Below are 27,785 nucleotides of genomic sequence, written 5' to 3'. Positions count from 1 at the left end.
AAGTTATGGCCCTTGCACTTAGGAGATATGAAACTTTGTTTTCCGGACTTTGTTTTGTAATGTCTGAAGATACTGAGATGCAATCCTGTATATATACACCTTTATCATGTACTGTTACTGATCAAGTTTTATTTTCACAGTGATTTACCCACTTTTCACAGAGGTATGGCCTTTGAATTTAGGAGTTAAGAAAAATGGTTGAGCCTAGTAGGGTACATGTATTTCTTCAATAGTACTCTCAGAATACTCGTTTGTTTCAGGGGAAGCAACTGGGAACCACGGTATGCTATTCTTGATGCTAACATGGACATGATTCTCCAGATTAAGGGCCCATGCTGTATTTGTGAGGGACCTTGCTGCACCTGGGATCAGGAATTCAATGTAAGAAACACACAGGGGATGTGGCAGAAACAGTCACATGTTGTGGTATCATAGGTCTCAGGGGAAGCAACTGGGAACCACGGTATGCACTTCTTGATGCTAACATGGACATGGTTCTCCAGATTAAGGGCCCATGCTGTATTTGTGATGGACCTTGCTGCACCTGGGATCAGGAATTCAATGTAAGAAACACACAGGGGATGTGGCAGAAACAATCACATGTTGTGGTATCATAGGTCTCGGGAAGTGTTCCTTTTTATGGGAAAATCTACATACATTTACAATGCTTAAACACATGTTTGTGTCTTACACGTGTGTAACTACATACATTTCCAATGCTTAAACATATGTTTATGACTTGCACGCATATAACTGCATACATTTACAATGCTTAAACACATGTTTGTGTCTTACACGTGTGTAACTACATACATTTCCAATGCTTAAAGGAGGGGACAATCAAGGCATTTGACCTGGTATGCTTATTCAACGATATATAATGCACATTATTGCTTAATATCAACAAGTATAATCGTATAATTAATTAATAAAATTGTTAAATGTGATGGCTATTATATATAACGGGCGCAGCCATTTTGTTCCATCCCAGTGAATACGCCCTCTGGCGAGCTGGTGGTTACGTAATACCTAACGTGTCACGTCAGGAATTAGTCTTTGAACTGAAGAAACAAAACATACCGAATTTTTGTGGATGCATCACAATATTCTGTAATAATAGTCATCCCAGTAAGCCCGCAACAATTATATATTATATTTAATACAAAATAAACCACCATTGTCAAAGTGTTGAAATAACTGTATTATGGTTTGTACATAAATTAACCCACGTACTAAAATAATAATCGGAGTGTTTTCTTAGTTAATAGGTCGTTTCTTTCCGTGGCCTGTACCTGTGGTTCCTGATTGGCAGGTGTATATTTAGACGGTCCCCAGACACTGTGTCTAGACACACTAAAAAGACGTGCCTCTTTTATTAAGATCACAGGGTATTGTGTGTTAAACGCACAGACACCCCTCTAATCATAATCGATCAGCCGTCTTGCTTTATTATTGTAAGTAATTCTGTAAAACCCTTGATTAAGTAGACTTTCCCATCTAAAATCACAAAACTGACCAATTATGTAGTCCCAAAGAAAAGAAAATTATCACTTGGGTATCGTGAGTAGTCGTATTTGCTCGAACGTAGCATACCAATAGGCTTAATAATATGCATTGTTTTCTTTGGATTCAGTGAGTTGAGATCAACCTCGCTACATGGTCTTCGCCATGCAGCCAGTTGCAGGAAGTCATCATGGGGGTTTCGAAGTTACAGGCATTTTGGTTTGGTGCTGAGGACAGTATGCTGGACCGGTCAACTGTGTTGGAACCCCGTGAAGAGTACTGTGTACCGTGTATCAGTCCGTCTGTTGCTTGATGAAGATACCGAGATATTTGACGGATCGATCACTACATCCACTGGTGCTGCAAGTCAGTCGCTACTTCCGCTGGCTCCGGTCCATTGCGGATTATCAACCCACTGACATTCACTGTTGTTAACGCCAGCATTATGTTTGATGCTGAGAAGATTGTCTTTGCTGCTGCCTCGCATCGGGTGGTGTGACTGCCGTGGATACCAGCTATTTGGTGTTTGCGTTGTTTCACATCCACATATATCGGGAATATAGCGTAGCGTCTCTCTCCACCATCGGTGGCTCTTGACTGTTTAATAGGATCACTGCTCCGATGTCCCAGTTCCTGCATCACTGCACTACTGTCTCATGAAGTGCCATAGCAAGATGATGTTAGCTGTTCATGTTGACTCCATACTTCAGTTCTTGTCACATCTTCGCTGGATTGTCAGTTGCAACCATTACCAAGTCGTCGAGTCATTTGAGCCCTGCTGCGTATGGACCTGAGACTAGTACAGGTTCCCTCCATCAGGTGAGACGAGGTTCAGTCTGCGGTATTCACAGTCCTGGCAGAACCTGTGACATTCAACTTTTGGCAATGCTTGTTGGGTCTCTTGCCATAAGTTCCTGCTATGATACTCATGCCGTCTTCCTTTGTCGCCATTAAGTCTTCACATTGAACAACCCCAGATTGCTAATCAGCCTTCCCAATGACCTCCGATCCAGTCTCCATTGGTAGCTGGTTCCGTCGAACGTCTTAGCCAGTGTCTCTTTGAGACCATTTCGAGTAAATCACCATCTGTATATCGATGCATCACTGGAAGGTTGGGGAGCTTATTTCAACACTTGACAACTCTGGGGCGGTGGTCTTCAGACAAGACAGGTCAACGTGTTAAATTGCCTAGCCATTTTCAACGCAGTCCGTCATTGACGTCAGCAGTTGATTCAGTCAACTCATGGTAGCCACTGACAACGTTATAGCTACAGCTTCAATCAATCGGCAGGGCGGAACACATTCCAGCAGCCTACTCCGGCGCACCTATCGTCTAGTTGATTTGGTAGAGGCCATCCCGCTGCACCTCAGAGCCATCAATTCCAGGGATGTCGTATGTTCTGGCTGACATGTTGTCCTGACCATCCACTCCATAAGTCACAGAGTGGATGCTCAACCCTGAAGCCTTTGGGGGGGGGGGGGGGTGCACAAGCTTTGGACACCACATGTCGATCTGTTCACGACACGCTTCCAGTGTCAGCTGCGGTTGTGCGTCTCATCGGTTCCGGTTCCGGAAGCTCTCGATCTCGATGCACTGGCCTTCAGTTGGGACAGTCTGGCCGCTTATGTGTTCCCTCCACCAGTACTGCTCGCACAAGTACTTCAGCTGGTTCAAGAATTTTGCTGTTGACTGCTCCTTATCGCTCCGATTTGTCCAGGCGACCTCTGGTATCCCAAACTCATACGTCTCGCGGATCCAGATTCTCTACCACTACCCAACTGGGTTCACCTCCTGCTTCATCCCATGTCGAGACAGCACCATCCCATTCCATGTTGTTATACTACATGCGTGGACCTTATTTCTGAGGGTTTGAAGTGCAACAGTTTCACTTCTACAACCATGGCAGTGATACTGAAAGTGCTATGGGCATCCACTGCTGCTGCATAGAATGTCCGGTGATTGTGCTTTCACCGATGGTGCATCAGTCAACACCTGAAACCTCAGACTATTTGTGTGGAGAAGTTCACAGACTTCTTGCTGTATCTTTGGTCACCAATGAAACTCAAGGGTTCCACCATAGCCAACGGTTCATGACTCAGCCACTGGTACCAAGCTGGCAACACTGCCTGAGCTTCACACGATGAACATGGGTTTCAAACACGCCGACCAGCTCCAACTTTTTCGTCCACAGAAATGGGACCTGATCCTTGTTCTGAGGGCCTTGTCCAAAGCACCTTACGAGCCCATAGCTGAGGCATCCTTAGATGTTTTGACAAGGAAGACAGTGTTCTTGCTGGGCTTCACTACAGTTGTGAGAGAGTCAGTATCCTGATCAAGCACCGCATACTTACTGTCCAAGCACACTTTTCCATTGTGGCTTTCCACAATGTCGAGGAATATGCCATTATGTCCTGTTCGAGCCCTCAGGCACTACATTGAGAGAACGAGGTCTTTCCGACAGTGTTGAAAGCGACTGTTCTTCTCATGCAACCAAAAGCCACTTGAATGACCTCACTCAGAACATGGTGTCTACAATCCTGTGCTCTTTCCATGTTGAGGGATAAACTTTCACTGTAGGCAGCTAACCCGCCTGACCTATGTGCACTTGCTGCCACGATGTCGCTGCACTGCAACAACTGTTACCAGTACTGTTTTCAGTATCTGAACAGGGTGTTTTTGGGCCACAGACTCGATCTTTGCCAACTACTATCTGCGAGATGTATCCAATAAAGATTGGCTGTTTTGGCGACAGGAAAGTTGTCCGGATAACATTACCCTTTTGCACTGCACATTGGTGTAATGTTTCCTTAATTGAACTAACAGATCTTTGGCATACTAGACAGAAAACACAGGGGGCTGTTTAGTTCAGTGTTCTGATGGATGCACCCGACTGGCCTTGGTGGTGTCGTTGTTAGGCCATCGATCTACAGGCTGGTAGGTACTGGGTTCGGATCCCAGTCGAGGCATGGGACTTTTAATCCAGATACTGACTCCAAACCTTGAGCGAGTGCTCCGCAAGGCTCAATGGGTAGGTGTAAACCACTTGCACCGACCAGTGATCCATAAAAGGCCATTGTTTGTGCTATCCTGCCTGTGGGAAGCACAAATAAAATATCCCTTGCTGCCTGTCGTAAAAGAGTAGCCTATGTGGCGACAGCGGGTTTCCTCTAAAAAACAGTGTCAGAATGACCATATGTTTGACAACCAATAGCCGATGATAAGATAAAAAATCAATGTGCTCTAGTGGCATCTTTAAATAAAATAAACTTTACATTTTTTTATGGATGCACCCGTAACGTTGAAGATGTTTTTATTAACACTCCAATGCATTGGGAGGTTATCTAACACTTGCATTCCCTGGTGGCTACATTTTGCCACCCTATCAGAATCTGCTTGAGATATGGCTTACCAGCTACAGGTCTGCTTCAGTACCTGAGTCGTGCGTGCCATTACTGACGGATGCCACCATAACGGTTGTTGTTATTAACATCACCTGCATTGGTCTGTGACGGGCATCCCATGGAGTGGGGCTTACCATTGTTGTCCTATTCTTCCACTGTGTCAGACTCTTTCCGGTCCTTGGGGAGAAGACAGGAGCATCTTCGGAGTTCGGAACCCACCACTGTCTGTTGAATGCTGCACTTGTTTGATAGATAGATAGATAGATAACAATTTAACGTGTCCATATACCACTAGGGTTTCGAACACGCCCATCCAGAGTCCGACCTCTGATAAGATCGGTGGCCTGACTCGGGATGAGGGGAGGATAGAGTTGAAAATGGGCCGAATTTTGAAGATAGCTATTAGTAAAAAAGTTTGAGGACAGGTAATATTGAAAAGGAATAGAGAAAACTTAGGTGTTTTCTCTTTTATGGATACATTACCTGTCCTCGAGGATGCAATACGCTCAGGGAAAAAGAAGGAAGTAAAAGAGATAAAACACCTCCAGTTTTCTCCAGTTTTTTATTTACAGTTTTGAATCTGTTGCTATTTTAACAATATTTGACCTGTGGACTATTTTCACTGAACATGGCAAATATCCATATAGTAATGGGTGTGAAATATAAATTTTACAGTCCCCATACTTTTGAAATAATTCCATATTCACTAGGGTTATCATTTTTTGCATGATATATCAGTATACCATTAATATTGCACATCTCTATTGGTACGGTTGAGTGCTCGCTTGAGGTGCTTGCATCGCAGAATCAAACCACCTCAGTGGATCCATTCAACTGATTGTTTTTTTTCTCATTCCAACCAGTGCACCACAACTGGTCAAAGGCTATGATACATGCTTTCCTGTCTGTGAGAAAGTGCATATAAAAGATCCATTGCTGCATTAGGAAAAATGTAGTGGGTTTCTTCTGATATATATGTAGAAATTACTATATGTTTGACATCCAATAGCCAATGGTTAATAAATGTTCTCAAGTGGTGTCATTATATTAAACAACCTTTAAGTCTGTTGGTAAGATGAATAAGTAGTGTTTATTCTCTATACTTTCAGGTTTTCTCTAAAGATGAGAGTACAGAGGTTGGCCAAATCAGTAAACAGTGGAGTAGGCCATTTCAAGAAACGTTTACTAACGCTAACTACTACGGTGTTACATGTAAGACTTGATGTTTAAATTTCATATTTACTCATTTGCTAACACACCCCCCCCCCCCCCCCCCCCCCCCCCACACCCACACACACACACCCCGGCTAATCATTGTTTCTAAGTCTTCAAATTTTTATAATTAAGTGTTATATACTAGGCAAAAGTTATTGTGACACACAAAAGACAAAGATAATTGATGATAAGTTTTTACTGCCATTTATGAAACGTTATAACCTGGAAAGAAAAATGTTGGAAGGTATAGAAATGAGTAATAGTCCATGGAAAGGGTGCACCTGCCATATGCAAATGAGCTACATCACTAGAGGGGGCCCAGAGCATTAATTAAATGTGTGGTAGCTGAAGTGATGACAGCTGAGTAAGTCGCCCATTGTTTCATTTAAAACTGGTCTTGAAGACGTGTTCAGAGTAACGCTTAACACCGAGGCCATTTTGTTCGAGCGAAGGCTTATAGTTGATCCTGGATGTGTTCGACCCATCATCAGTTAATATAAGGGTTTACCGAACAAAAAACTCGGGACTTCATTTTTGGTTCGAGCGTTGCGGTGTGATCAACCCTTACGAGGTCGAGCCAACGAGATCCTACTGTATGTATATACATTGTATACATATACATATACACATATATATATACACATATATATATACACATATATACACACGTATATACACACACATACATATACACACACATACATATACACACACATACATACATGTATACACACACATACATATACACACACATACATATACATACGTATATATGCATATATATACATATATATATATATATATATATACATATATATACATACACCATCAATGTCCCAAACTGCGTTCACCTAACGACAAAAATACGAATACGATATTTACGGAAATGCTATTCTACATTTTTCAGCTACAATACGTGAAACAAAATAGATTGGAATCAATTAACGTAAAACATCAACAATGTTGACGTAAAACGAATCCATTCTAGTAAACAGGAAAGAGTGCAACGTTTCTAACTGCGTTCAGGCACATGCGTTTGTAAAATGTATCATACAGCGCATGTGCGGTTCATCATTTTCCATTTTTAAGGCCACTATTGAATTGTTGGTCAACTGTGCTGGTGGGTGGTTTGACGGGGAGAGAAACCCACAACTCTTCCTGTAGATATGTAGATATTTATACCCTCCCTCATACCCCTGAACCGTCACAGTTTAATGGTGGCAGCAGTGGTATATAATAAATTATATTTTAATAACTCATAAATGTTTTATTTGGAATCAAATTGAAATGAAATGGAAAATTGTTCAGTTAGTAATGCCCTTTCTAGGAGAGTGTATCATGTTGATGGTCCGGCTGGAAATTTATGTTCTCGCCAAGCATCCCACATGTTGGAGTCGGTTCCTAGTGAGTACCAGTACACTAATGCTATCTATCCAGATGTTTACCGTCAGCCATTCAGACATGAACTGCCTGAGCTCATGAACAGTAATGGAAGCCAACCACAGCTTCCGGCCCATTCACCTGCTGCTAGTTCAGTAGGTAGCATAGCAAATGTTGTGCAGATACCAACACGGAATATCTTGACTCTGTGGTCAGTGACTACTTACCTTCCAGGTCACACAGTGAGGGTTACTTGCCCAGAGATACGACGTGTATCCTGAGAATCAGCCCATGCACTTGCATGTGGTTACAATTACCCATACACTGGACAGACCAGGTACCCGCATTCTGCACCATCTCCCAATTGGTGAGTTCAGACCAAAATCTAATTGGTCTAGTGTCACAATTGTCCAGCATCATACTTGATCTCGCACTGAGGATTGACGCCCATGAAAGATGCCATCCAAGAGGAGATCATTCATTTGGGAAAATCTCACTCCAATTACCCAAATTTAATGAAAAGGGTGATTACCGTGCTTTTGAAGCACAGTTTAGGAATCTGGCCACACATTCACACTGGGAATGTTGGGGTGTTCATTGGAGGAAGTAGCTCAGCGTTTTTATGCAGGACTGCCTGAGCATGAGCGACTGGACTACCAGAGGCTTTCACACAGCCTACGCAGGCGATATGGAACCAATCATCCAGATGTTAAATGGGAGGAGCTGATGAGGTGAAACCATAAGTCTGGTGAGAGCATTGCTGACTTGTGGAATGATATATGGTATCTCGGTCAAGGTGCTAATCCTGATCTTTCCTATGAACTTCAGGAGAGGCTGGCTCTGGACACACTGAAGATGGCCATAGACAAAGACTTACGACTCCGGTTTATGGACCGAGATGTATGCACTCTTCAGGAGGCAGTTGATGTGGCTCAACTTTATGAATCAGTTGTCTGCAAACCTGCTCAGCAGAGAAATGTGCGTGCTTTGAGCCCTTATCCTTTTCAAGGAAAGAGAGTACATTTTGGTTCTGAGACAGAGGAAAGTTCTGTTGACCAGAGACTCATTACTTTGACCAATCAGCTGTCTGATCTTCAAAAGACTGTGGAGAAGATGACATCTATGCCGTTTCAGTCATCTTATTCACACAGTCACCCAAGTAGAGGAAGACCTACTGAGAACAGTCGGAAGAACAGTACATTTTGGAAGAAAGAAGATATCCTAGATCTGAAAGACGAGAAGATGAGTTTGAAGGGAGGATCAAGGGGACCAGAACAAATTGCCTATGCCAGTACCTACCCTGCTTGCCCTGAGAAGGAGATATTCCCCAAGTTCCATGCTTTTAAGAGACATTGGATAATGCTGCATACCCACAAACTGACCACCTTCTTCTGTCTCGTAAGGGAGTGCAAGTCCACATATAAACGTTTTGGGGACGTGACGCATCACTATACAATAGTGCATGCTGGCCGGCGAGGTAACCCTAAAATTCCCATGCAAGTTTGCAGGAGAGCCAGAACCAGAGAGTGGAGAACCTGTGTTTTGTCGACCCAGGACACCTGGCGTTTCGCCTTAAGGCTGTTGCTGCTGCTATAAAGACCCCAAGGAAGGGAGATAGAGAAGGCCATTTACCTTTCGCCCGACCGTTCAAAATTGCGCCAAATTCCCTCAATCAAAAACGCGCACCCTTTTCTCTTTGGCATTTAACTGCTCCATTCAAATTCCATAGCACCACCACCACCCGCCTGCTACCGATTTGATCGGGCTGCTGGTGCTCCCTTGCAACTGCCAGTGCAGGCGGTCCCTCCTCTCCCCTCTCCCCTCTCCCCTCCCCCCCACCTTTCCTGTCATGGACGGAGGAGCCGGCCAAGGCCGGCTCTTGTGCCCATGACAGGCGTGCGCTACAACAGCTTGTTCTGAATGTGCACGTAAAACCCTATGACATGACATGACATGAGATAGAGAAAACAAGAGGCATGTCAGTGTCATCATGAAACCTGGTCCCAGCTCCACTGTTTCAGCTGTACCACGTCCAGCTACATCTGTTCCGGCCTCAGAGCCTAGGAAGAAATATACGGCCTCAGAGCTGAGTAAGAAATACCCGGCTGAGCTGTGTAATCAGTGGGAGGTGGCCTATGATAGTGCCCAGGTGGAGATTAAGCAACTATGACAGGAGATGGACCAGCTGCAGTGGTGCCTGGAAAAGTCAATCCCCTCTTTGCCAACAGCAGCGGACATTCCACTGTGTTATTCTATCCACTCAGAATTATTGGTAAACTGTGCTCATGGGTGGTTTGACAGGGAGAGAAACCCACACCACTACCTGTAGATATTTATAACCTCCCTCATACCCCTGAACACACCCTCGGTGCTTGAGAAAGAGTTCGACCCATCGGGTAGTTCGACCTAAGCATTCGGTCAACATCGGATATTTCCGTGATATCAGTCTGAAAGTTGAAAAAGATGCAGGCTATGTATTAAAAGTAAGAGTAGCAAAATAAAATAAATAAATAACAAAATTCATAATCTTTCTTCACATGAGACATGAGACATGAGTTTATTACTAAACGATTTGAATATGTCAGAAAAACGCATACCTTATTACGAAATGAAAACAAAATTGAAATATTACATACTTTCACATACCGTAGAAAAAAACAAAATGAAACGTCCAATAAATATTACACAGATAGCACAACACGGAAAGAAATGAAACATCCACAAAAGTTATACAAATGTAATCCATATTATACATGTATACAAACTGAAACGAAATAAAATGTTCACTGTTAATAGACAAAGCGTAGCACAAAACGAAATAATATACTCAACAAAGTTATAAAATCTGGATTTTTTATGAAACGAAACGGAATTGTTTATTTCATTTGAGAAACAATTTTAACATATTTATTTTCTGAAAAAGTCTGTGATGACTGCCTGCTTAGTGCACCTGTTACTTAAATCCTCGTTCACAAGTTGGTTTTGAACCGTACACAGTTTAGTTAAAACGCATTCACTGTTGACTCTGGTTTCAAAGAACATACAAAGAACGTTGCATGCTTCCAAAGCCTGCTTCACAGAGGGTGGATCTTTCTTTTCGGGTTTCTCCTCGTCTTCCTCTTCCTCTTCCTCGGTTTCCTGTGGATTCCTTACAGTTATGAAATCGTTGATGATGTCATCGTCAGTTGCTAGCATGCTGGTCGGGATGTCTATATCGGCGTTCATGAATTTGTGCATATTTTGAATGCCAAGTTCCGTCAAACGTGCCAGTGGTACGTCATTGTCAGGATCGTTTTCGTCTTCTTGATGATCATCATCTGCATTTTCCGCTGAATTCATAGCAAACTTAGCATAATTTTGGTAAATGCAAACTTTAACACTTCATCAAGGTTTTATATATGTTTGAGTGAAAATATTTATTAGAAATTATTGAGTGAAGTGATTACAGTTGATTAAGTCACCCATTAGTTCAATCAATTAAAACAGGGTGCCGATGCCCGTAAGTTTACAAACGGTCTGCTTGCGATATGTCCAAAGTTAATCTCTAAGCCGAGGCCCGGGCGTGTGCTAATTGTTTGATTGGCATTACGATACAAATTAATTAATCTAACAGTTACTGTAATACTAGCTGTACTTGAAAGATCACTGCACATAGCCTCTTAACAAACAACGCGGCAAGTGTGGTAAAGAAAAGATGGCATGGCTATTGTTACGATTCCCCGATTCATCTATAGTTCGTTCCGCCTACATAATCAGTCAGAAGGTTGTAATAACCAGCTGCGCAGGTGCAGCAATTAGTCGTCTCGTGGACCATTTTTTCAGCTGCATGTTTTTTGATACCTTAGAGAAATATAACTAATTACACTGACGGGACCGATAATTTGGTTTGAGGGAAGGCTTATAGTCGACCCTGGACATGTTCGATCCATCAGCAGTTGGTATAGCCCGAGTACTCTGACTGTAAGAGAGCTAGACGGACATTTGGACATAAATACGCTCTCATTACAGTCCGAGACCAAGCTATGTATTTTTTTGGCAATTCCCGACAACCAAAAAGTTGGCAAAGATTTCCGCTCTAATATCACAACAATCCTATGTTTGACGTTAAATACTTTTACATCGATCATTTTTGAGTTAATTGATAAAAAAAAATCCACGCCATTCCGCGCCACATATTCTTACGTCATTTAAATATCTAGTAATGGCGGACTGGAATTAAAGTTGCGTGTACAGTTTACAAAAACATGTTGTATTAAGCTTGAGATTATATGATCAAGAGATTATTACCCTCGTGTATTTGGGTATTGTCAATTATGCCAGAGGCTCGCATAATACAATTTTTATTCCTAATATATGATATTGACGATACCGAAAAACACTCTGGTAATAACCTCTATATATATATATATATATATATATATATATATATATATATACACACACATATATATATATATATATATATATATATATATATATATATATATATACCATCGACATCCCAATATAGAATATATAAATATAGAATATGGTATATCAGAATATGATAACATCAAGTGTATTGGGATGTCGATGGTATATATATATATATATATATATATATATATATATATATATATATATATTAATCTATATATCAGGTAATATATATATTACCAGATTTTTTCAGTTAATCTGTATAATCAGGTAATATACATATTACCTGAAATATACTTCACTAATTTATACAGATTACCTGAAACGTGCAGAATGGTATTGACAAGTCTTTAGATCAATGTAGACCAAGTTCTCAGTTCAAAACAATTCTTTTGATCAATGTAGTCCAAGTTGGTCACAATACCTTTGATGTACATGTTCATTGTTAAATCATTTCATAGACAATGTTACAGTTAATCTGTATAATCCACCACTGCTGTTTTAACTAATCCTGTCTGTAGAGCACAATAAAGTGTGCACAATAAAGTTGTGCCAGCCTGCTAGGGCTTCATTTGATTGGTAGGTATAAATATCCTGGTGAATGGTGTTCTCTGTCACTAGAAAAATGGATCTAGAGGAGACTTTCAGGCGTTCACTGTACACGAGTTATGGAGAGAATAAGTGTATCTTGCTACCTAAGGACGAATACATTAAGACTGTTGGCGAGTTGCTGGAAGCCACCCAGGCACCCAAGAAATCACCGCGTCAGTTTTACCTGCTTAAGAAATATGAACTACTGCAGTGTGGGGACGTTCAAAAGCTCATCAGAAAGAAGTCAAACCAGGAACATCCACTGTACTTTGCTACCATCGAGGAGACCTTTGACATCATCAAGCGCGCCCACATCGCTACTGGTCATGGAGGATGAGACAAGATGATCAAGGAGATCAACAAGAAGTACGCCAACTGCGAAAGAGCCAACTGTGACATAAAAGACATGTTGATTGCATGGATGAGTGACAATGACACACGGGATTGGACTGTTGGACTCAAGTTTGTGCAATTTCAAAAGAACTCGAGCCATCACACTGGAATCAAGCGTTCTCCCTTTGCTGCTCTGTTTGGTGCCAATGCGAAGGTAGGATTGACATCATCCAGTCTCCCCCAAGATGTCATTGCAAGGTTGCAAACTGAAAACGACCTCCTGTCTGCAGTATCCCATCCAAACCCAGTCGAGCAATCCAGCGAGGAAGCAGAACCTGTACCAGTCTCACCCATCTCTGTACGTCAGGAGGAAATTAGGCTGCAGAGAGAGAGTGCCAGAGATGCCCAGTTCCAGCAGGCAGAGAGAATGGTCAAACGAAGTCGCATTGTGTTTTCTAGTATGCAAATCGGAAGCAATGTGACAGTGCCCATTCCTTCGGTTGACAGAGGACGTGCAGATCCTAGGAAGTGCAGTGACAACGAGTTATACACAATTGCTGTGAAAGGAGGAATATTGGATCGAAAGTACTCTAGAAACCAATTCGATGTGTGTGCTACGACCTTGTATTCACCCGATGATGTCTGTACAGATAACGACATTTCCCTGCGTCAAGCTGTGCAACTGGACTCAGGATGCGGTGGACAAGGTTTCACGAGATGTAACTGTGCTGGAAGTAAGAGGTGTCAGACAAATCGATGTAAATGCTTCAAAGCCAGATTAGTGTGGAATTCCCGCTGCCATTCAAGCCTGCCATGCATAAACAAGAACTGTTGTTGATCAAAAGATCTTGTTTGTTCTGCAGTAGTGTGTGTGTTATGTGTTGCAAATGGTATGTGTTTTGAGCCAATAAAGATTGCTAGCATATTATTGTTTATAGTTATTCATTCAGTCAAATAACAACCTTGTCAATACCATTCTGCACGTTTCAAGTAATCTGTATAAATTAGTGAAGTACATTTCAGGTAATATGTATATTACCTGATTTTTTCAGCTAATATGCATATTACCTGAGTGAAACAGGTAATATACATATTAGCTGATTATACAGATTAACTGTAACATATATATATATATATATATATATATATATATATATATATATATATATATACCATCAACATCCCAATATAGAATATAGAATATATAAATATAGAATTTGGTTTATCAGAATATGATAACATAAAGTGTTTTAGGATTAGGTAGGCCTAACTCATCAGTTACGAGAACTATATTCACGTAACCGAACAATCGGTTACTCAGGTCACATAACCAAACAATCGGTTACCTGAGTAAAATTTACGTGAACTGACTTCCGTTTACCTGAGATTTTGTAATATTGTCCCCTGCTTTATAATACTCTCAGAATGCTTCATTTGTTATTGTGTACAACTTTATAGGAATGGCTTCACTATACAGAATCTCATTCGGTTGTGTTGTGCTGGTGGCTGTGAATTGTTTGGCTTTGTTTTCAGTTCCAATGGATCTTGATGTGAAAATGAAGGCGGTTCTCTTGGCAGCTGTCTTCCTCATTGTAAGTTGTTTGTTTTCAAGCAGAAATTTTAATAATGAGTCGGCTGAGTTATGGAATCCCTGTGTTAAACATTTACAGATGTTAATTCATGTTTCTATGCATTCGATTAATTAACCATGATGGGTTATAGCCCAGTGGTAAAGCACTCGCTTCAAGGATCAATCATTCCAGCTAGTGCTTCACAACTGGTATATCAAAGGCACATCCATAAAGAAACCAGTTTTGTCAAGCTATTTATACTTTATTCAGGCACTGATCCAGAGAGTACATCCTGTCAGAAACAAAACAAAATGTAAGAAAAGAACAACAGAGCAAAAAAACTGCAACGAAATGAAACAAAAACCAGAAAAACAACAACAACAATATGAAAAACCCCGCCTGATACACCTTATTTATTACTATTTCCACTAGGGTTTCCGCGAGTACTGAGGCACAGGCCAAGTCTATCAAGACTCGAGTCTGTTCACAGGACTCAAGTACCCGCAAAAGGTGGAATACAGTGATCGCCTATAATACAGTGGGCAATGTAGAAATTAATAATTTCAGCAGTAGATAATCAACGATATAAGATACAACAATAATTGTATGATCATGCGCTAATGTCTCTTTTTAAACTGGTTTCTAAATGCAATACAGTGGCATGCTTTGGCATCCCTGTTCAGCGCTGGAATTAACATGCATAATGTTATTTTACTTTATTACTTAATAACAAAACAAAATGTAAGAAAAGAACAACAGAGCAAAAACCAGAAACAAAACAAAACAAAAACCAGAAAAACAACAAGGTGAAAAAACCACCTAATGCACTCTATTTGTTACCATTGCCACTGGTGAGATATGTGAAACTACTAACACAGATACGTCCATTACACCTCATTTATCTCCTACCTGTCAGGAATTCACATTGTCACTGGTGAGGTACGTAACACTACTAACACAGATACGTCCATTACACCTCCTACATCTCAGGAATTGACATTGTCACTGGTGACGTACGTAACACTACTAACACAGATATGTCCGTTACACCTCATTTATCTCCTACCTGTCAGGAATTCACATTGCCACTGGTGAGGTACATAACACTACTAACACAGATACGTCCATTACACCTCATTTATCTCCTACCTGTCAGGAATTCACATTGCCACTGGTGACGTATGTAACACTACTAACACAGATACGTCCATTACACCTCATTTATCTCCTACCTGTCAGGAATTCACATTGCCACTGGTGAGGTACGTAACACTACTAACACAGATATGTCCATTACACCTCATTTATCTCCTACCTGTCAGGAATTCACATTGTCACTGGTGAGGTACGTAACACTACTAACACAGATACGTCCATTACACCTCATTTATCTCCTACATCTCAGGAATTCACATTGTCACTGGTGACGTATGTAACACTACTAACACAGATACATCCATTACACCTCATGTATCTCCTACCTGTCAGGAATTCACATTGCCACTGGTGAGGTACGTAACACTACTAACACAGATACGTCCATTACACCTCATTTATCTCCTACCTGTCAGGAATTCACATTGCCACTGGTGACGTATGTAACACTACTAACACAGATACATCCATTACACCTTTATCTCCTACATCTCAGGAATTCATTTATCTCCTACATCTCAGGAATTCACATTGCCACTGGTGAGGTACGTAACACTACTAACACAGATACGTCCATTACACCTCATTTATCTCCTACCTGTCAGGAATTCACATTGCCACTGGTGAGGTACGTAACACTACTAACACAGATACGTCCGTTACACCTCATTTATCTCCTACCTGTCAGGAATTCACATTGCCACTGGTGAGGTACGTAACACTACTAACACAGATACGTCCATTACACCTCATTTATCTCCTACATGTCAGGAATTCACATTGCCACTGGTGAGGTACGTAACACTACTAACACAGATACGTCCATTACACCTCATTTATCTCCTACCTGTCAGGAATTCACATTGCCACTGGTGACGTATGTAACACTACTAACACAGATACGTCCATTACACCTCATTTATCTCCTACATCTCAGGAATTCACATTGTCACTGGTGACGTATGTAACACTACTAACACAGATACATCCATTACACCTCATGTATCTCCTACCTGTCAGGAATTCACATTGCCACTGGTGAGGTACGTAACACTACTAACACAGATACGTCCATTACACCTCATTTATCTCCTACCTGTCAGGAATTCACATTGCCACTGGTGACGTATGTAACACTACTAACACAGATACGTCCATTACACCTCATTTATCTCCTACATCTCAGGAATTCACATTGCCACTGGTGGGGTACGTAACACTACTAACACAGTTACGTCCATTACACCTCATTTATCTCCTACATGTCAGGAATTCACATTGCCACTAGTGAGGTACGTAACACTACTAACACAGTTACGTCCATTACACCTCATTTATCTCCTACATGTCAGGAATTCACATTGCCACTGGTGAGGTACATAACACTACTAACACAGATACGTCCGTTACACCTCATTTATCTCCTACATGTCAGGAATTCACATTGCCACTGGTGAGGTACGTAACACTACTAACACAGATACGTCCGTTACACCTCATTTATCTCCTACCTGTCAGGAATTCACATTGCCACTGGTGAGGTACATAACACTACTAACACAGATACGTCCGTTACACCTCATTTATCTCCTACCTGTCAGGAATTCACATTGCCACTGGTGAGGTACGTAACACTACTAACACAGATACGTCCGTTACACCTCATTTATCTCCTACCTGTCAGGAATTCACATTGCCACTGGTGAGGTACGTAACACTACTAACACAGATACGTCCGTTACACCTCATTTATCTCCTACATATCAGGAATTCACATTGCCACTGGTGAGGTACGTAACACTACTAACACAGTTACGTCCGTTACACCTCATTTATCTCCTACATATCAGGAATTCACATTGCCACTGGTCAGGTACGTAACACTACTAACACAGATACGTCCGTTACACCTCATTTATCTCCTACCTGTCAGGAATTCACATTGCCACTGGTGAGGTACGTAACACTACTAACACAGATACGTCCATTACACCTCATTTATCTCCTACCTGTCAGGAATTTACATTGCCACTGGTGAGATACGTAAAACTACTAACACAGTTACGTCCATTACACCTCATTTATCTCCTACCTGTCCGGAATTCACATTGCCACTGGTGAGGTATGTAACACTACTAACACAGATACGTCCGTTACACCTCATTTATCTCCTACCTGTCAGGAATTCACATTGCAACTGGTGAGGTACGTAACACTACTAACACAGTTACGTCCGTTACACCTCATTTATCTCCTACCTGTCCGGAATTCACATTGCCACTGGTGAGGTACGTAACACTACTAACACAGATACGTCCGTTACACCTCATTTATCTCCTACCTGTCAGGAATTCACATTGCCACTGGTGAGGTACGTAACACTACTAACACAGTTACGTCCGTTACACCTCATTTATCTCCTACCTGTCAGGAATTCACATTGCCACTGGTTAGGTACATAACACTACTAACACAGATACGTCCGTTACACCTCATTTATCTCCTACCTGTCAGGAATACATTGCCACTGCTGAGGTACGTAACACTACTAACACAGTTACGTCCGTTACACCTCATTTATCTCCTACATATCAGGAATTCACATTGCCACTGGTGAGGTACATAACACTACTAACACAGATACGTCCGTTACACCTCATTTATCTCCTACCTGTCAGGAATTCACATTGCCACTGGTGAGGTACGTAACACTACTAACACAGATACGTCCGTTACACCTCATTTATCTCCTACCTGTCAGGAATGCACATTGCCACTGGTGAGGTACGTAACACTACTAACACAGATACGTCCGTTACACCTCATTTATCTCCTACATATCAGGAATTCACATTGCCACTGGTGAGGTACGTAACACTACTAACACAGTTACGTCCGTTACACCTCATTTATCTCCTACATATCAGGAATTCACATTGCCACTGGTGAGGTACGTAACACTACTAACACAGATACGTCCATTACACCTCATTTATCTCCTACCTGTCAGGAATTCACATTGCCACTGGTGAGATACGTAAAACTACTAACACAGATACGTCCATTACACCTCATTTATCTCCTACATGTCAGGAATTCACATTGCCACTAGTGAGGTACGTAACACTACTAACACAGTTACGTCCATTACACCTCATTTATCTCCTACATATCAGGAATTCACATTGCCACTGGTGAGGTACGTAACACTACTAACACAGATACGTCCGTTACACCTCATTTATCTCCTACCTGTCAGGAATTCACATTGCCACTGGTGAGGTACGTAACACTACTAACACAGATACGTCCATTACACCTCATTTATCTCCTACCTGTCAGGAATTCACATTGCCACTGGTGAGATACGTAAAACTACTAACACAGTTACGTCCATTACACCTCATTTATCTCCTACCTGTCCGGAATTCACATTGCCACTGGTGAGGTATGTAACACTACTAACACAGATACGTCCGTTACACCTCATTTATCTCCTACCTGTCAGGAATTCACATTGCCACTGGTGAGGTACGTAACACTACTAACACAGTTACGTCCGTTACACCTCATTTATCTCCTACCTGTCAGGAATTCACATTGCCACTGGTTAGGTACGTAACACTACTAACACAGATACGTCCGTTACACCTCATTTATCTCCTACCTGTCAGGAATACATTGCCACTGGTGAGGTACGTAACACTACTAACACAGTTACGTCCGTTACACCTCATTTATCTCCTACATATCAGGAATTCACATTGCCACTGGTGAGGTACATAACACTACTAACACAGATACGTCCGTTACACCTCATTTATCTCCTACCTGTCAGGAATTCACATTGCCACTGGTGAGGTACGTAACACTACTAACACAGATACGTCCGTTATACACCTCATTTATCTCCTACCTGTCAGGAATGCACATTGCCACTGGTGAGGTACGTAACACTACTAACACAGATACGTCCATTACACCTCATTTATCTCCTACCTGTCCGGAATTCACATTGCCACTGGTGAGGTATGTAACACTACTAACACAGATACGTCCGTTACACCTCATTTATCTCCTACCTGTCAGGAATTCACATTGCCACTGGTGAGGTACGTAACACTACTAACACAGTTACGTCCATTACACCTCATTTATCTCCTACATGTCAGGAATTCACATTGCCACTGGTGAGGTACGTAACACTACTAACACAGATATGTCCGTTACACCTCATTTATCTCCTACCTGTCAGGAATTCACATTGCCACTGCAGTGAGGTACGTAACACTACAAACACAGATACGTCTGTTACACCTCATTTATCTCCTACCTGTCAGGAATTCACATTGCCACTGGTGAGGTATGTAACACTACTAACACAGATACGTCCATGACACCTCATTTATCTCCTACCTGTCAGGAATTCACATTTACAGGTAAATATGGGGCCAGATATAGCTCAGTGGTAATTAAGCACTCGCCTGATGCATTTTCAGTCTGGGATCAATCCCTGTCGGTGGGCCCATTGGGCTATTTTTAATTCCAGCCAGTGCACCACGACTGGTATATCAAATGCCATGGTATGTGCTATCCTGACTGGGGGATGGTGCATATAAAAGATCCCTTGCTAGTAATAGAAAAATGTAGTGGGTTTGCTCTATGACTATTCATTAAAATAACATTTGATATCCAGTAGGCGATGATTAATAAATCAATATGTTTTAGTGATGATGTTAAGCAAAACTAAGTTAACTTCATTAATAAACCAATCAAATTTTGCTGTTAATTTTTATGTTAATTTGTGTTTTTATGTAACAAATGCATTTGATTAACCAATAAAAATTCTGCATTGTAATATATGTATATGCTGATTAAATTACTTCTGTTAGAATATTATTTAAAAAAATTAATTTGTCACAGGACGTTCAGCTGATTTATATAGTTGAATTAGGTTTTCTACATTAGTATTTATGACTTTCCCCCCTTTTTCAGGATTTCATGTTCTTTGAGCGGAAAGAGAAAGACAAATATTAAAATTAAATTCAGAAAAATGGACGACGGTAAACTACAGTGAACTACAGTGAACAAACTAACAGACTGATTGAAATTTTACCAACATTCCAATTTGTTTCATGTGTGTAATTTTATGCTTTTTTTATATGTAATCTACATTTAGTGTAATATTCTTTGTGAAAGTCATATTACATGCATGTATCTGTGAAGTGTTCAGGAGGCAGAGCGCTTGCTGACAATTTGACATGTACCAAGTCTTCTGTCATATCACATTCATCTAATGTTGGGCGTGGAAACCAGTCTAGTTAGGGACCGCAATCACTCTCTCTCTTGAACTCACCTCTGTTGATTGATGTTTAACAAATACATCAAAAATATTTCTCTACTAGCCCTACTATACTTCTTTATGTACCTTTAGCCTTTTCTTTTTTTTACTTGCCATCAGGCATCATGGAATGAAATTTTTACTGACCCTACTATGTAATCCGCTCGCCATCAGCATGGGTGTTGGGCTACTGTATTCTAGAAGTTCTGATTTAGCACCCGTCCATGAACGTTTCTATCAATGTGTGTGTGGTTTTTTCTGCAGATTTTAAATTTAATTTTTTAATTTTAATTTTTTAATTTTTTTTCTTCTTGTTTTTTAAATATATATATATATATATATTTTTTTTTTTTTTTTTTTTTTTTTTTTAATGAATTGGATTAATCGTGAAGGTTACTTCACAAATTATTTCTTTATTCATCAAGTCAGTTTATGGTAAATGAGATGGTTAATTCCACGGAATTCTTGGTTTTTATTTTAATTCATTATGACCAAATAAACTTATATATATATAGTGCAAGTCTTTCAAATTAAGGTATATTATTGTAGTATTATTATTAAAGTATATATTATAATTATATATCTGTTATTTTATACATTGTTAACATTTCCTTGCTATACTTACAAGTCAGAGTTCTGTGAAGGTTAACTAGCACAGTTTTTGAAAATTTATTTTGTATACAGTTTTCAGAACTTGTTTTATTAGAATGAAAATTAGGAAAACTTGGTCAATTTACACAAATGTTATTTATTTTTCATAGATGTTGGATATTAATGTAAATATACTACTGGCATATTGGCTGTGGACAGCACAAGCTAGACTAAAATGTTATTTATTTTTCATAGATGTTGGGTATTAATGTAAATATACTACTGGCGTATTGGCTGTGGACAGCACAAGCTAGACTAATATGTGATATTTTATAGATGTTGGATATTTAATGTAAATATACTACTGGCGTATTGGCTGTGGACAGCACAAACTTGACTAATATGTGATTGTTTCATAGATGTTGGGTATTAATGTAAATATACTACTGGTGTATTGGCTGTGGACAGCACAAGCTAGACTAAAATGTGATATTTTATAGATGTTGGGTAACAATGTAAATATACTACCGGCCTATTGGCTGTTGACAGCATAAACTAGACTAAAATGTTATTTATTTTTTCATAGATGTTGGGTATTAATGTAAATATACTACTGGTGTATTGGCTGTGGACAGCACAAGCTAGACTAATATGTGATTTTTGAACCTATCCGTTAGATTTTTAATATTCCTGTAATTGTTTGTATTTTACTGTTGTAACCAAAAATCTAAAGACCAAACATAAAATATGATTTGTTGTCCCTAAGTGCTTACAGGCGATCTTTTCTTCGCACCACCACAAGATGTTGAGCTGAAATTGTGTACTAAACTGAAGGCCCAAACAAACTGTACAATAGTTTTAAATCACTCTGGTTTAAAAACAACAAAAAACAAAAGATAGATGCATGAAGTAAAATGTATTTAAAAGATCAATATGTCAACGTAATCAACACTAAAAATAACAGTCATACATGCAGCATCCGATAATGATGTCAGAGTTGCCCAAAGTGATGTGGGGTACTTTCAACGTCATGGACAATACACAGATCAATAAGAAGTCACTTTAATAGCGTGTGTGACCACCCCATGCCCCAATACATGCAAAAACTCTCCGACGCACAGAAAAAGTTGGTCGTCTGATGAGGTCACGTGGGATACGTCACCATTCTTCTTGGAGGGCCTGGATCAATTCTTGTTGGTTGGCTGGAGGGTGTGGAAGTTGTTGAACACGACGATCTATGACATCCCATAGGTGTTCTATCAGGGACATGTCTGGTGAGCATGTAGGCCATGGCAACACGTTGACGTTGTTGGCTCCAAGGAAGTTCTGAACGATTCTGGCTGTATGGGGTCTGGTGTTGTCATAGTGATAAAGGACACCACGTGGCTGCTGTTGGAGAAATGGTAGGACAATCGGACGAAGAATGTCATCCATGTAACGCTGAGCTGTCAAGTTTCCATTAACGATGACCAGTTTCCATTAACAATGACCAGTTTCAATTAACGATGACCATTTTCCAATAATGATGACCAGTTTCAATCAACAATGACCAGTTTCCATTAACGATGACAGTGGTGTCCTCTTTCCCACAGATCCCTCCCCACACCATGACACTACCTCATGAACACAACAAGCCGCTGTTCGTTCTCCCCTTCTGCAGTAAACACGCCCTCTTCCATCAACTCTAAACAAACAGAACGGGCTTAAATCAGTGAAGACGACCCTCTGCCAGTCACGTCCCTGCCAATGTCGTACAGTCTGGGCCCATCTCAATCTCAGACGACGATGTTGCGCCGTCAATAACTGTCCTCTGTGTGGTCTGTAAGCACTTATTCCATAAGCCCTGAGTTGCCTGGCCACTGTCTGTCGAGTAACCCTCTGACCTAAGGTATTTGTCACTGATGTCACTGTCAGGAAACAATTCCGGAGATGCAAGGTACACAAGTACCGGTCATCATGGGGCGTGGTCACCCTGGGTCTACCTGTTCTTGGCCTGTCTTATGTCTGTTATGTCCACCTGTAACGTTGCATCAAGTTCGTTACAGCAACACGTCACTGTCAGGAAACGATTCCGGAGATGCAAGGTTCCCAAGTACCGGTCATCATGGGGCATGGTCACCCTGAGTCTGCCTGTTCTTGGCTTGTCTGATGTCTGCTGTCCGCCTGTAACGTTACATCAAGTTCGTTACAGCAACACTGGAACAACCGAAGATTCTTGCGATGTTGGCATGGGTGGCTCCCATCTGTATCATATCCAGGGCTCGCTCGCATTGTTCGGGTGTCAGTCGTGGCATTCCTATGGTGATTTTTTATCATTGTGGATGTCTGACATGCCGTCTAAACCATTTTCATACCCTTATTGCACGTGCAGTTGCGGTTCATGGGGCACATGCTTTTCTCTACTTCGCGTGTTCCCCCAAAAACGTGCTGTGGACGGGTATCATTTTCTGAAGTACAGTATTGTGGTATTTGGGCTACGTGTTTTGGATTGATTTAGTTGGAACTTGTTTTTCTGAAATTTCAATTTTAAAGTGGTAAAGTTTCTTATGGCCTTCAGTTTATATTGCCTTATCATGTACAGATACATACCAAGTTTGACTTTCATGGGGATTTAGGTGATGGCTAATCGTAGGTAATGCCAGGTTTAAATTACATACACAGGCTGCTTGTTATAGAGTTTCTTGCAAGAGGTCCTGGTACTCTGTATTCATTGGTCTATGCAAGTGGCAGGAACTTGTATAGTAGCATAACTCTGTGCCCACCACATCTATACGTAAGCTTTCAAGTAATGTCTTGTTTTCAAATTGCTTGTACTCAGATGCTTAAAGTACTGTAGAAAAATTGCTCCCTCCCTCCCACACCTTTTAAAAAACAAATGAAAAATATATTAATTATGTATATATTTAATTTGTGGAATGGAATTTGTTTATGTATTATTACGGGACTTTATTAAATTGACTAAATAATGCATGTACATTGCTGGAAGTTTTAGAGGAAAGGACTTGTTAAAACAATTGCTGTAAAATTAATTGTTGTTAATTTTTATTGATGTAGTTAGTATTCAAATGTAGGTTAGTTGAAGCAAGAAATGCTTTGTGCCCGGATGTGTGTTGTGTTTTAACCATTTTTGACACAGTTATGGCCAGACCAAGTTTGATTTTCATGGGAATATATTCAAGGGCCATAACTCTGACCCCCTAAAAAGGCATTTATCCATGTTTGACAGAGTTATGGCCCTTGAACTTAGGTGATACAAACATTTGTGTTGCCCGGTAGGGGACGGGTATTACTTTAGCAATACTCTCAGAATGCTTGTTCTTACTTATGTTATTTTGGTTCATACAACATTATATTTTATTACTGGCCTCGGTGGTGTCGTGGTTAAGCCATCGGACATAAGGCTGGTAGGTACTGGGTTGACAGCCCGGTACCGGTTCTCACCCAGTGAGAGTTTTAACAACTCAATAGGTAGGAGTAAAACCACTATACACCCTCTTTTCTCTCACTAACAACTAACCCACTGTCTTGGACAGACAGCCCAAATAGCTGAGGTGTGTGCCAAGGACAGCATGCTTGGACCTTAATTGGATATAAGTACGAAAATAAGACACCCATAGGACAAAGTGAAAAGTCTACTTTTAATGGCTATCTGCTTTTAAGAGGGTTATATATACAGTATATATATTACTCTCTGTCCTGATATATAGAAAAAGGACCATGAAAAACATCTGTTTTTGAAGGAATAGACTTCTTTCTCATTCTACTGCGCATGTGCCCATTGCGGAGTTACTCGAGGACGCAAACCGCGAGATCTCGCCAAAATAGACCTATCTGCAAATTGGGGGGCAAAAGCAATGGGAGGCCACGACCATTGTTCTATTATTAACTGTTCCAATCGCATATGTCCGGGAAATTCGTTATCCTTCCATCGATATCCAGCCAATGGATATCGGAAACATTTGTGGGTAATCGTTTCACATAGAAAACGATTTTAATGTTACTCTAAGTACGAGGGTTTGTTCGGCACATTTTGTAGGAGGGAAGCCAGTGAACACATAAGGGACCAAAACCTTACCGGTTCTGTACAGGACTTTCCTACACAGGGCGGTCTAGTATACTTAGATATGGTGGAAAACACATTAACAGTAAAGAAAATAAATATATATTTTGTATAAAGAAAATATATGTATATTTAGGATTATACTCAATAAAATATATAACGTGTGCGTGTGTAAATATATAAAAAATATATGTAGTCAGGACAGCTCTGTACAGAACGTTCCTATACAGGGCGGTCTAGTATTCTCTACTTAGATATGGTAGTAAACAGTAAATAAAATACAACATTATATTTATTACTGGCCTCGGTGGTGTCGTGGTTAAGCCATCGGACATAAGGCTGGTAGGTACTGGGTTCACAGCCCGGTACTGGTTCTCACCTAGTGAGAGTTTTAACAACTCAATTAGTAGGAGTAAAACCACTATACACCCTCTTTTCTCTCACTAACAACTAACCCACTGTCCTGGACAGACAGCCCAGATAGCTGAAGTGTGTGCCAAGGACAGCATGCTTGAACCTTAATTGGATATAAGCACAAAAATAAGATAAAATGACAACAAAAATTAAATATTTTATTAATAATTATTGGGGTAACCATGTGACTTGGTCATTGTTACTTTGGACAAATTTACAAAGCCTGTTTTAGTCTTAAATACATATAACTGCAAACATTTACACAGCTTAAACACTTGTTTTGAAGAAAAACAGGCTCTGTAAATTTTACCATACATGGTTGGGTTTTTTTACTATGTTCATTTACATTCCACATGGCTAAAGTTGCACACAGTCACTTGTTACTACAGTGTAACCCCTTTAAACCAGACACCCATAAGACCAAGTGAAAAGTCCAGTTTTAACGGCTATCTGCTTTCAAGAGGGTTATATATATATATATATCAGGGGTGGGGGAAAATAAAATAAATAAAATTGTCAATCAGTCATCATTAACGGATGGGGGGGGGGGGGGGGGGAAAAAAAAGAAAGGAATAAAAAAATAACTTTTTATTATCACATCAGTGATATATATATATATATATATATATATATATATATATATATATATATATATATATATATATATATATATATTACTCTCTGTCCTGATATATAGAAAAAGGACCATGAAAAACTTCTGTTTTTGAAGGAATTCCAGTTTACAGAAGGTCTGTGCTCCTGGTATATGAGTAATTTATTTCAGTTTATTTATATTCATTGACTTTTGTTTTTTAAGTCTAATGTATGTATCTTTGTATCCAGTGAAACGTCTCTGAACCAGACACCCACAGGACCAAGAAAAATCTGGTTTTACGGAGTATCCAGTTTTGAGAGGTTATTTTCTGTGATGATATTTAAAAAGGGACAACAAAAAATGTCTGCATTTTAAGGGACTTCTGGTTTACAGAGGGTCCAGTTTTGAGGGACTTCTGGTTTACATAGGGTCCAGTTTTGAGGGGCGTCTGGTTTACATAGGGTCCAGTTTTGAGGGACTTCTGGTTTACATAGGGTCCAGTTTTGAGGGAATTCTGGTTTACAGAGGGTCCAGTTTTGAGGGAATTCTGGTTTACAGAGGGTCTGGTTTTTAGGGGTTTTACTGTATTCATCTTTAGTTAATATATATACAGGCTCCTGGTAATTATCACTCACTATTGTACATCAAAAACGGTGTATACTGTACATCAAAGACTGTATACTGTACATCAAAGAAAATGTATACTGTACATCAAAGACACTGTATACTGTACATCAAAGACACTGTGTATCAAAGCCACTGTATACTGTATATCAAAGACACTGTATACTGTATATCAAAGACACTGTATACTGTATATCAAAGCCACTGTATACTGTATATCAAAGACACTGTATACTGTATATCAAAGACACTGTATACTGTATATCAAAGACACTGTATACTGTATATCAAAGACACTGTATGTGACAAATTGCGTGAAATCTCAAATAAAGAATAATGTTATCTTGCAGTTAGTCCATGTGGCATACGGTAAACTTTCAAGTTCGCAGCAGCTCTGAAACACCTAATTGTGTCTGTGTTGTTAATACTTTGAAAATGTACTGGAGGCAGGAAATAATTGTAAACAATAACAAATTATCTCTGGATGGCAGTAATAGGCAAGGGTCATGGGTGTTTCCAGCTGTGTGCACAGTAACCTTATCCTACAAATTTTCTTCAACTTAATGATTTAAACAGCAATTTAGAGAGAATAAA

At 40.2% G+C, this 27,785-nt stretch overlaps 1 protein-coding gene across 3 annotated transcripts in view; it reads left to right on the top strand.

Annotated features, from left to right (window-relative positions):
- LOC121390600 (phospholipid scramblase 2-like) overlaps nt 1-25,386 on the top strand; it is a 58,133-nt gene extending 32,747 nt beyond the window's left edge. For all 3 annotated transcript variants that reach the window (XM_041522456.1, XM_041522455.1, XM_041522454.1), the window contains 4 exons: nt 261-381; nt 6,015-6,117; nt 14,374-14,432; nt 20,562-25,386. In XM_041522456.1, the coding sequence (XP_041378390.1) occupies nt 261-381; nt 6,015-6,117; nt 14,374-14,432; nt 20,562-20,603 (325 nt within the window). In that variant the 3' untranslated portion in view covers nt 20,604-25,386. The remainder of the gene's footprint in view (nt 1-260; nt 382-6,014; nt 6,118-14,373; nt 14,433-20,561) is intronic.
- Nucleotides 25,387-27,785: the final 2,399 nt, after the last annotated feature.

This window comes from Gigantopelta aegis, chromosome 15 (assembly GCF_016097555.1).
Source record: "Gigantopelta aegis isolate Gae_Host chromosome 15, Gae_host_genome, whole genome shotgun sequence".
Classification (NCBI taxonomy): Eukaryota; Metazoa; Mollusca; class Gastropoda; order Neomphalida; family Peltospiridae; genus Gigantopelta; species Gigantopelta aegis.
This window is presented reverse-complemented; position numbering and strand designations above follow the sequence as displayed.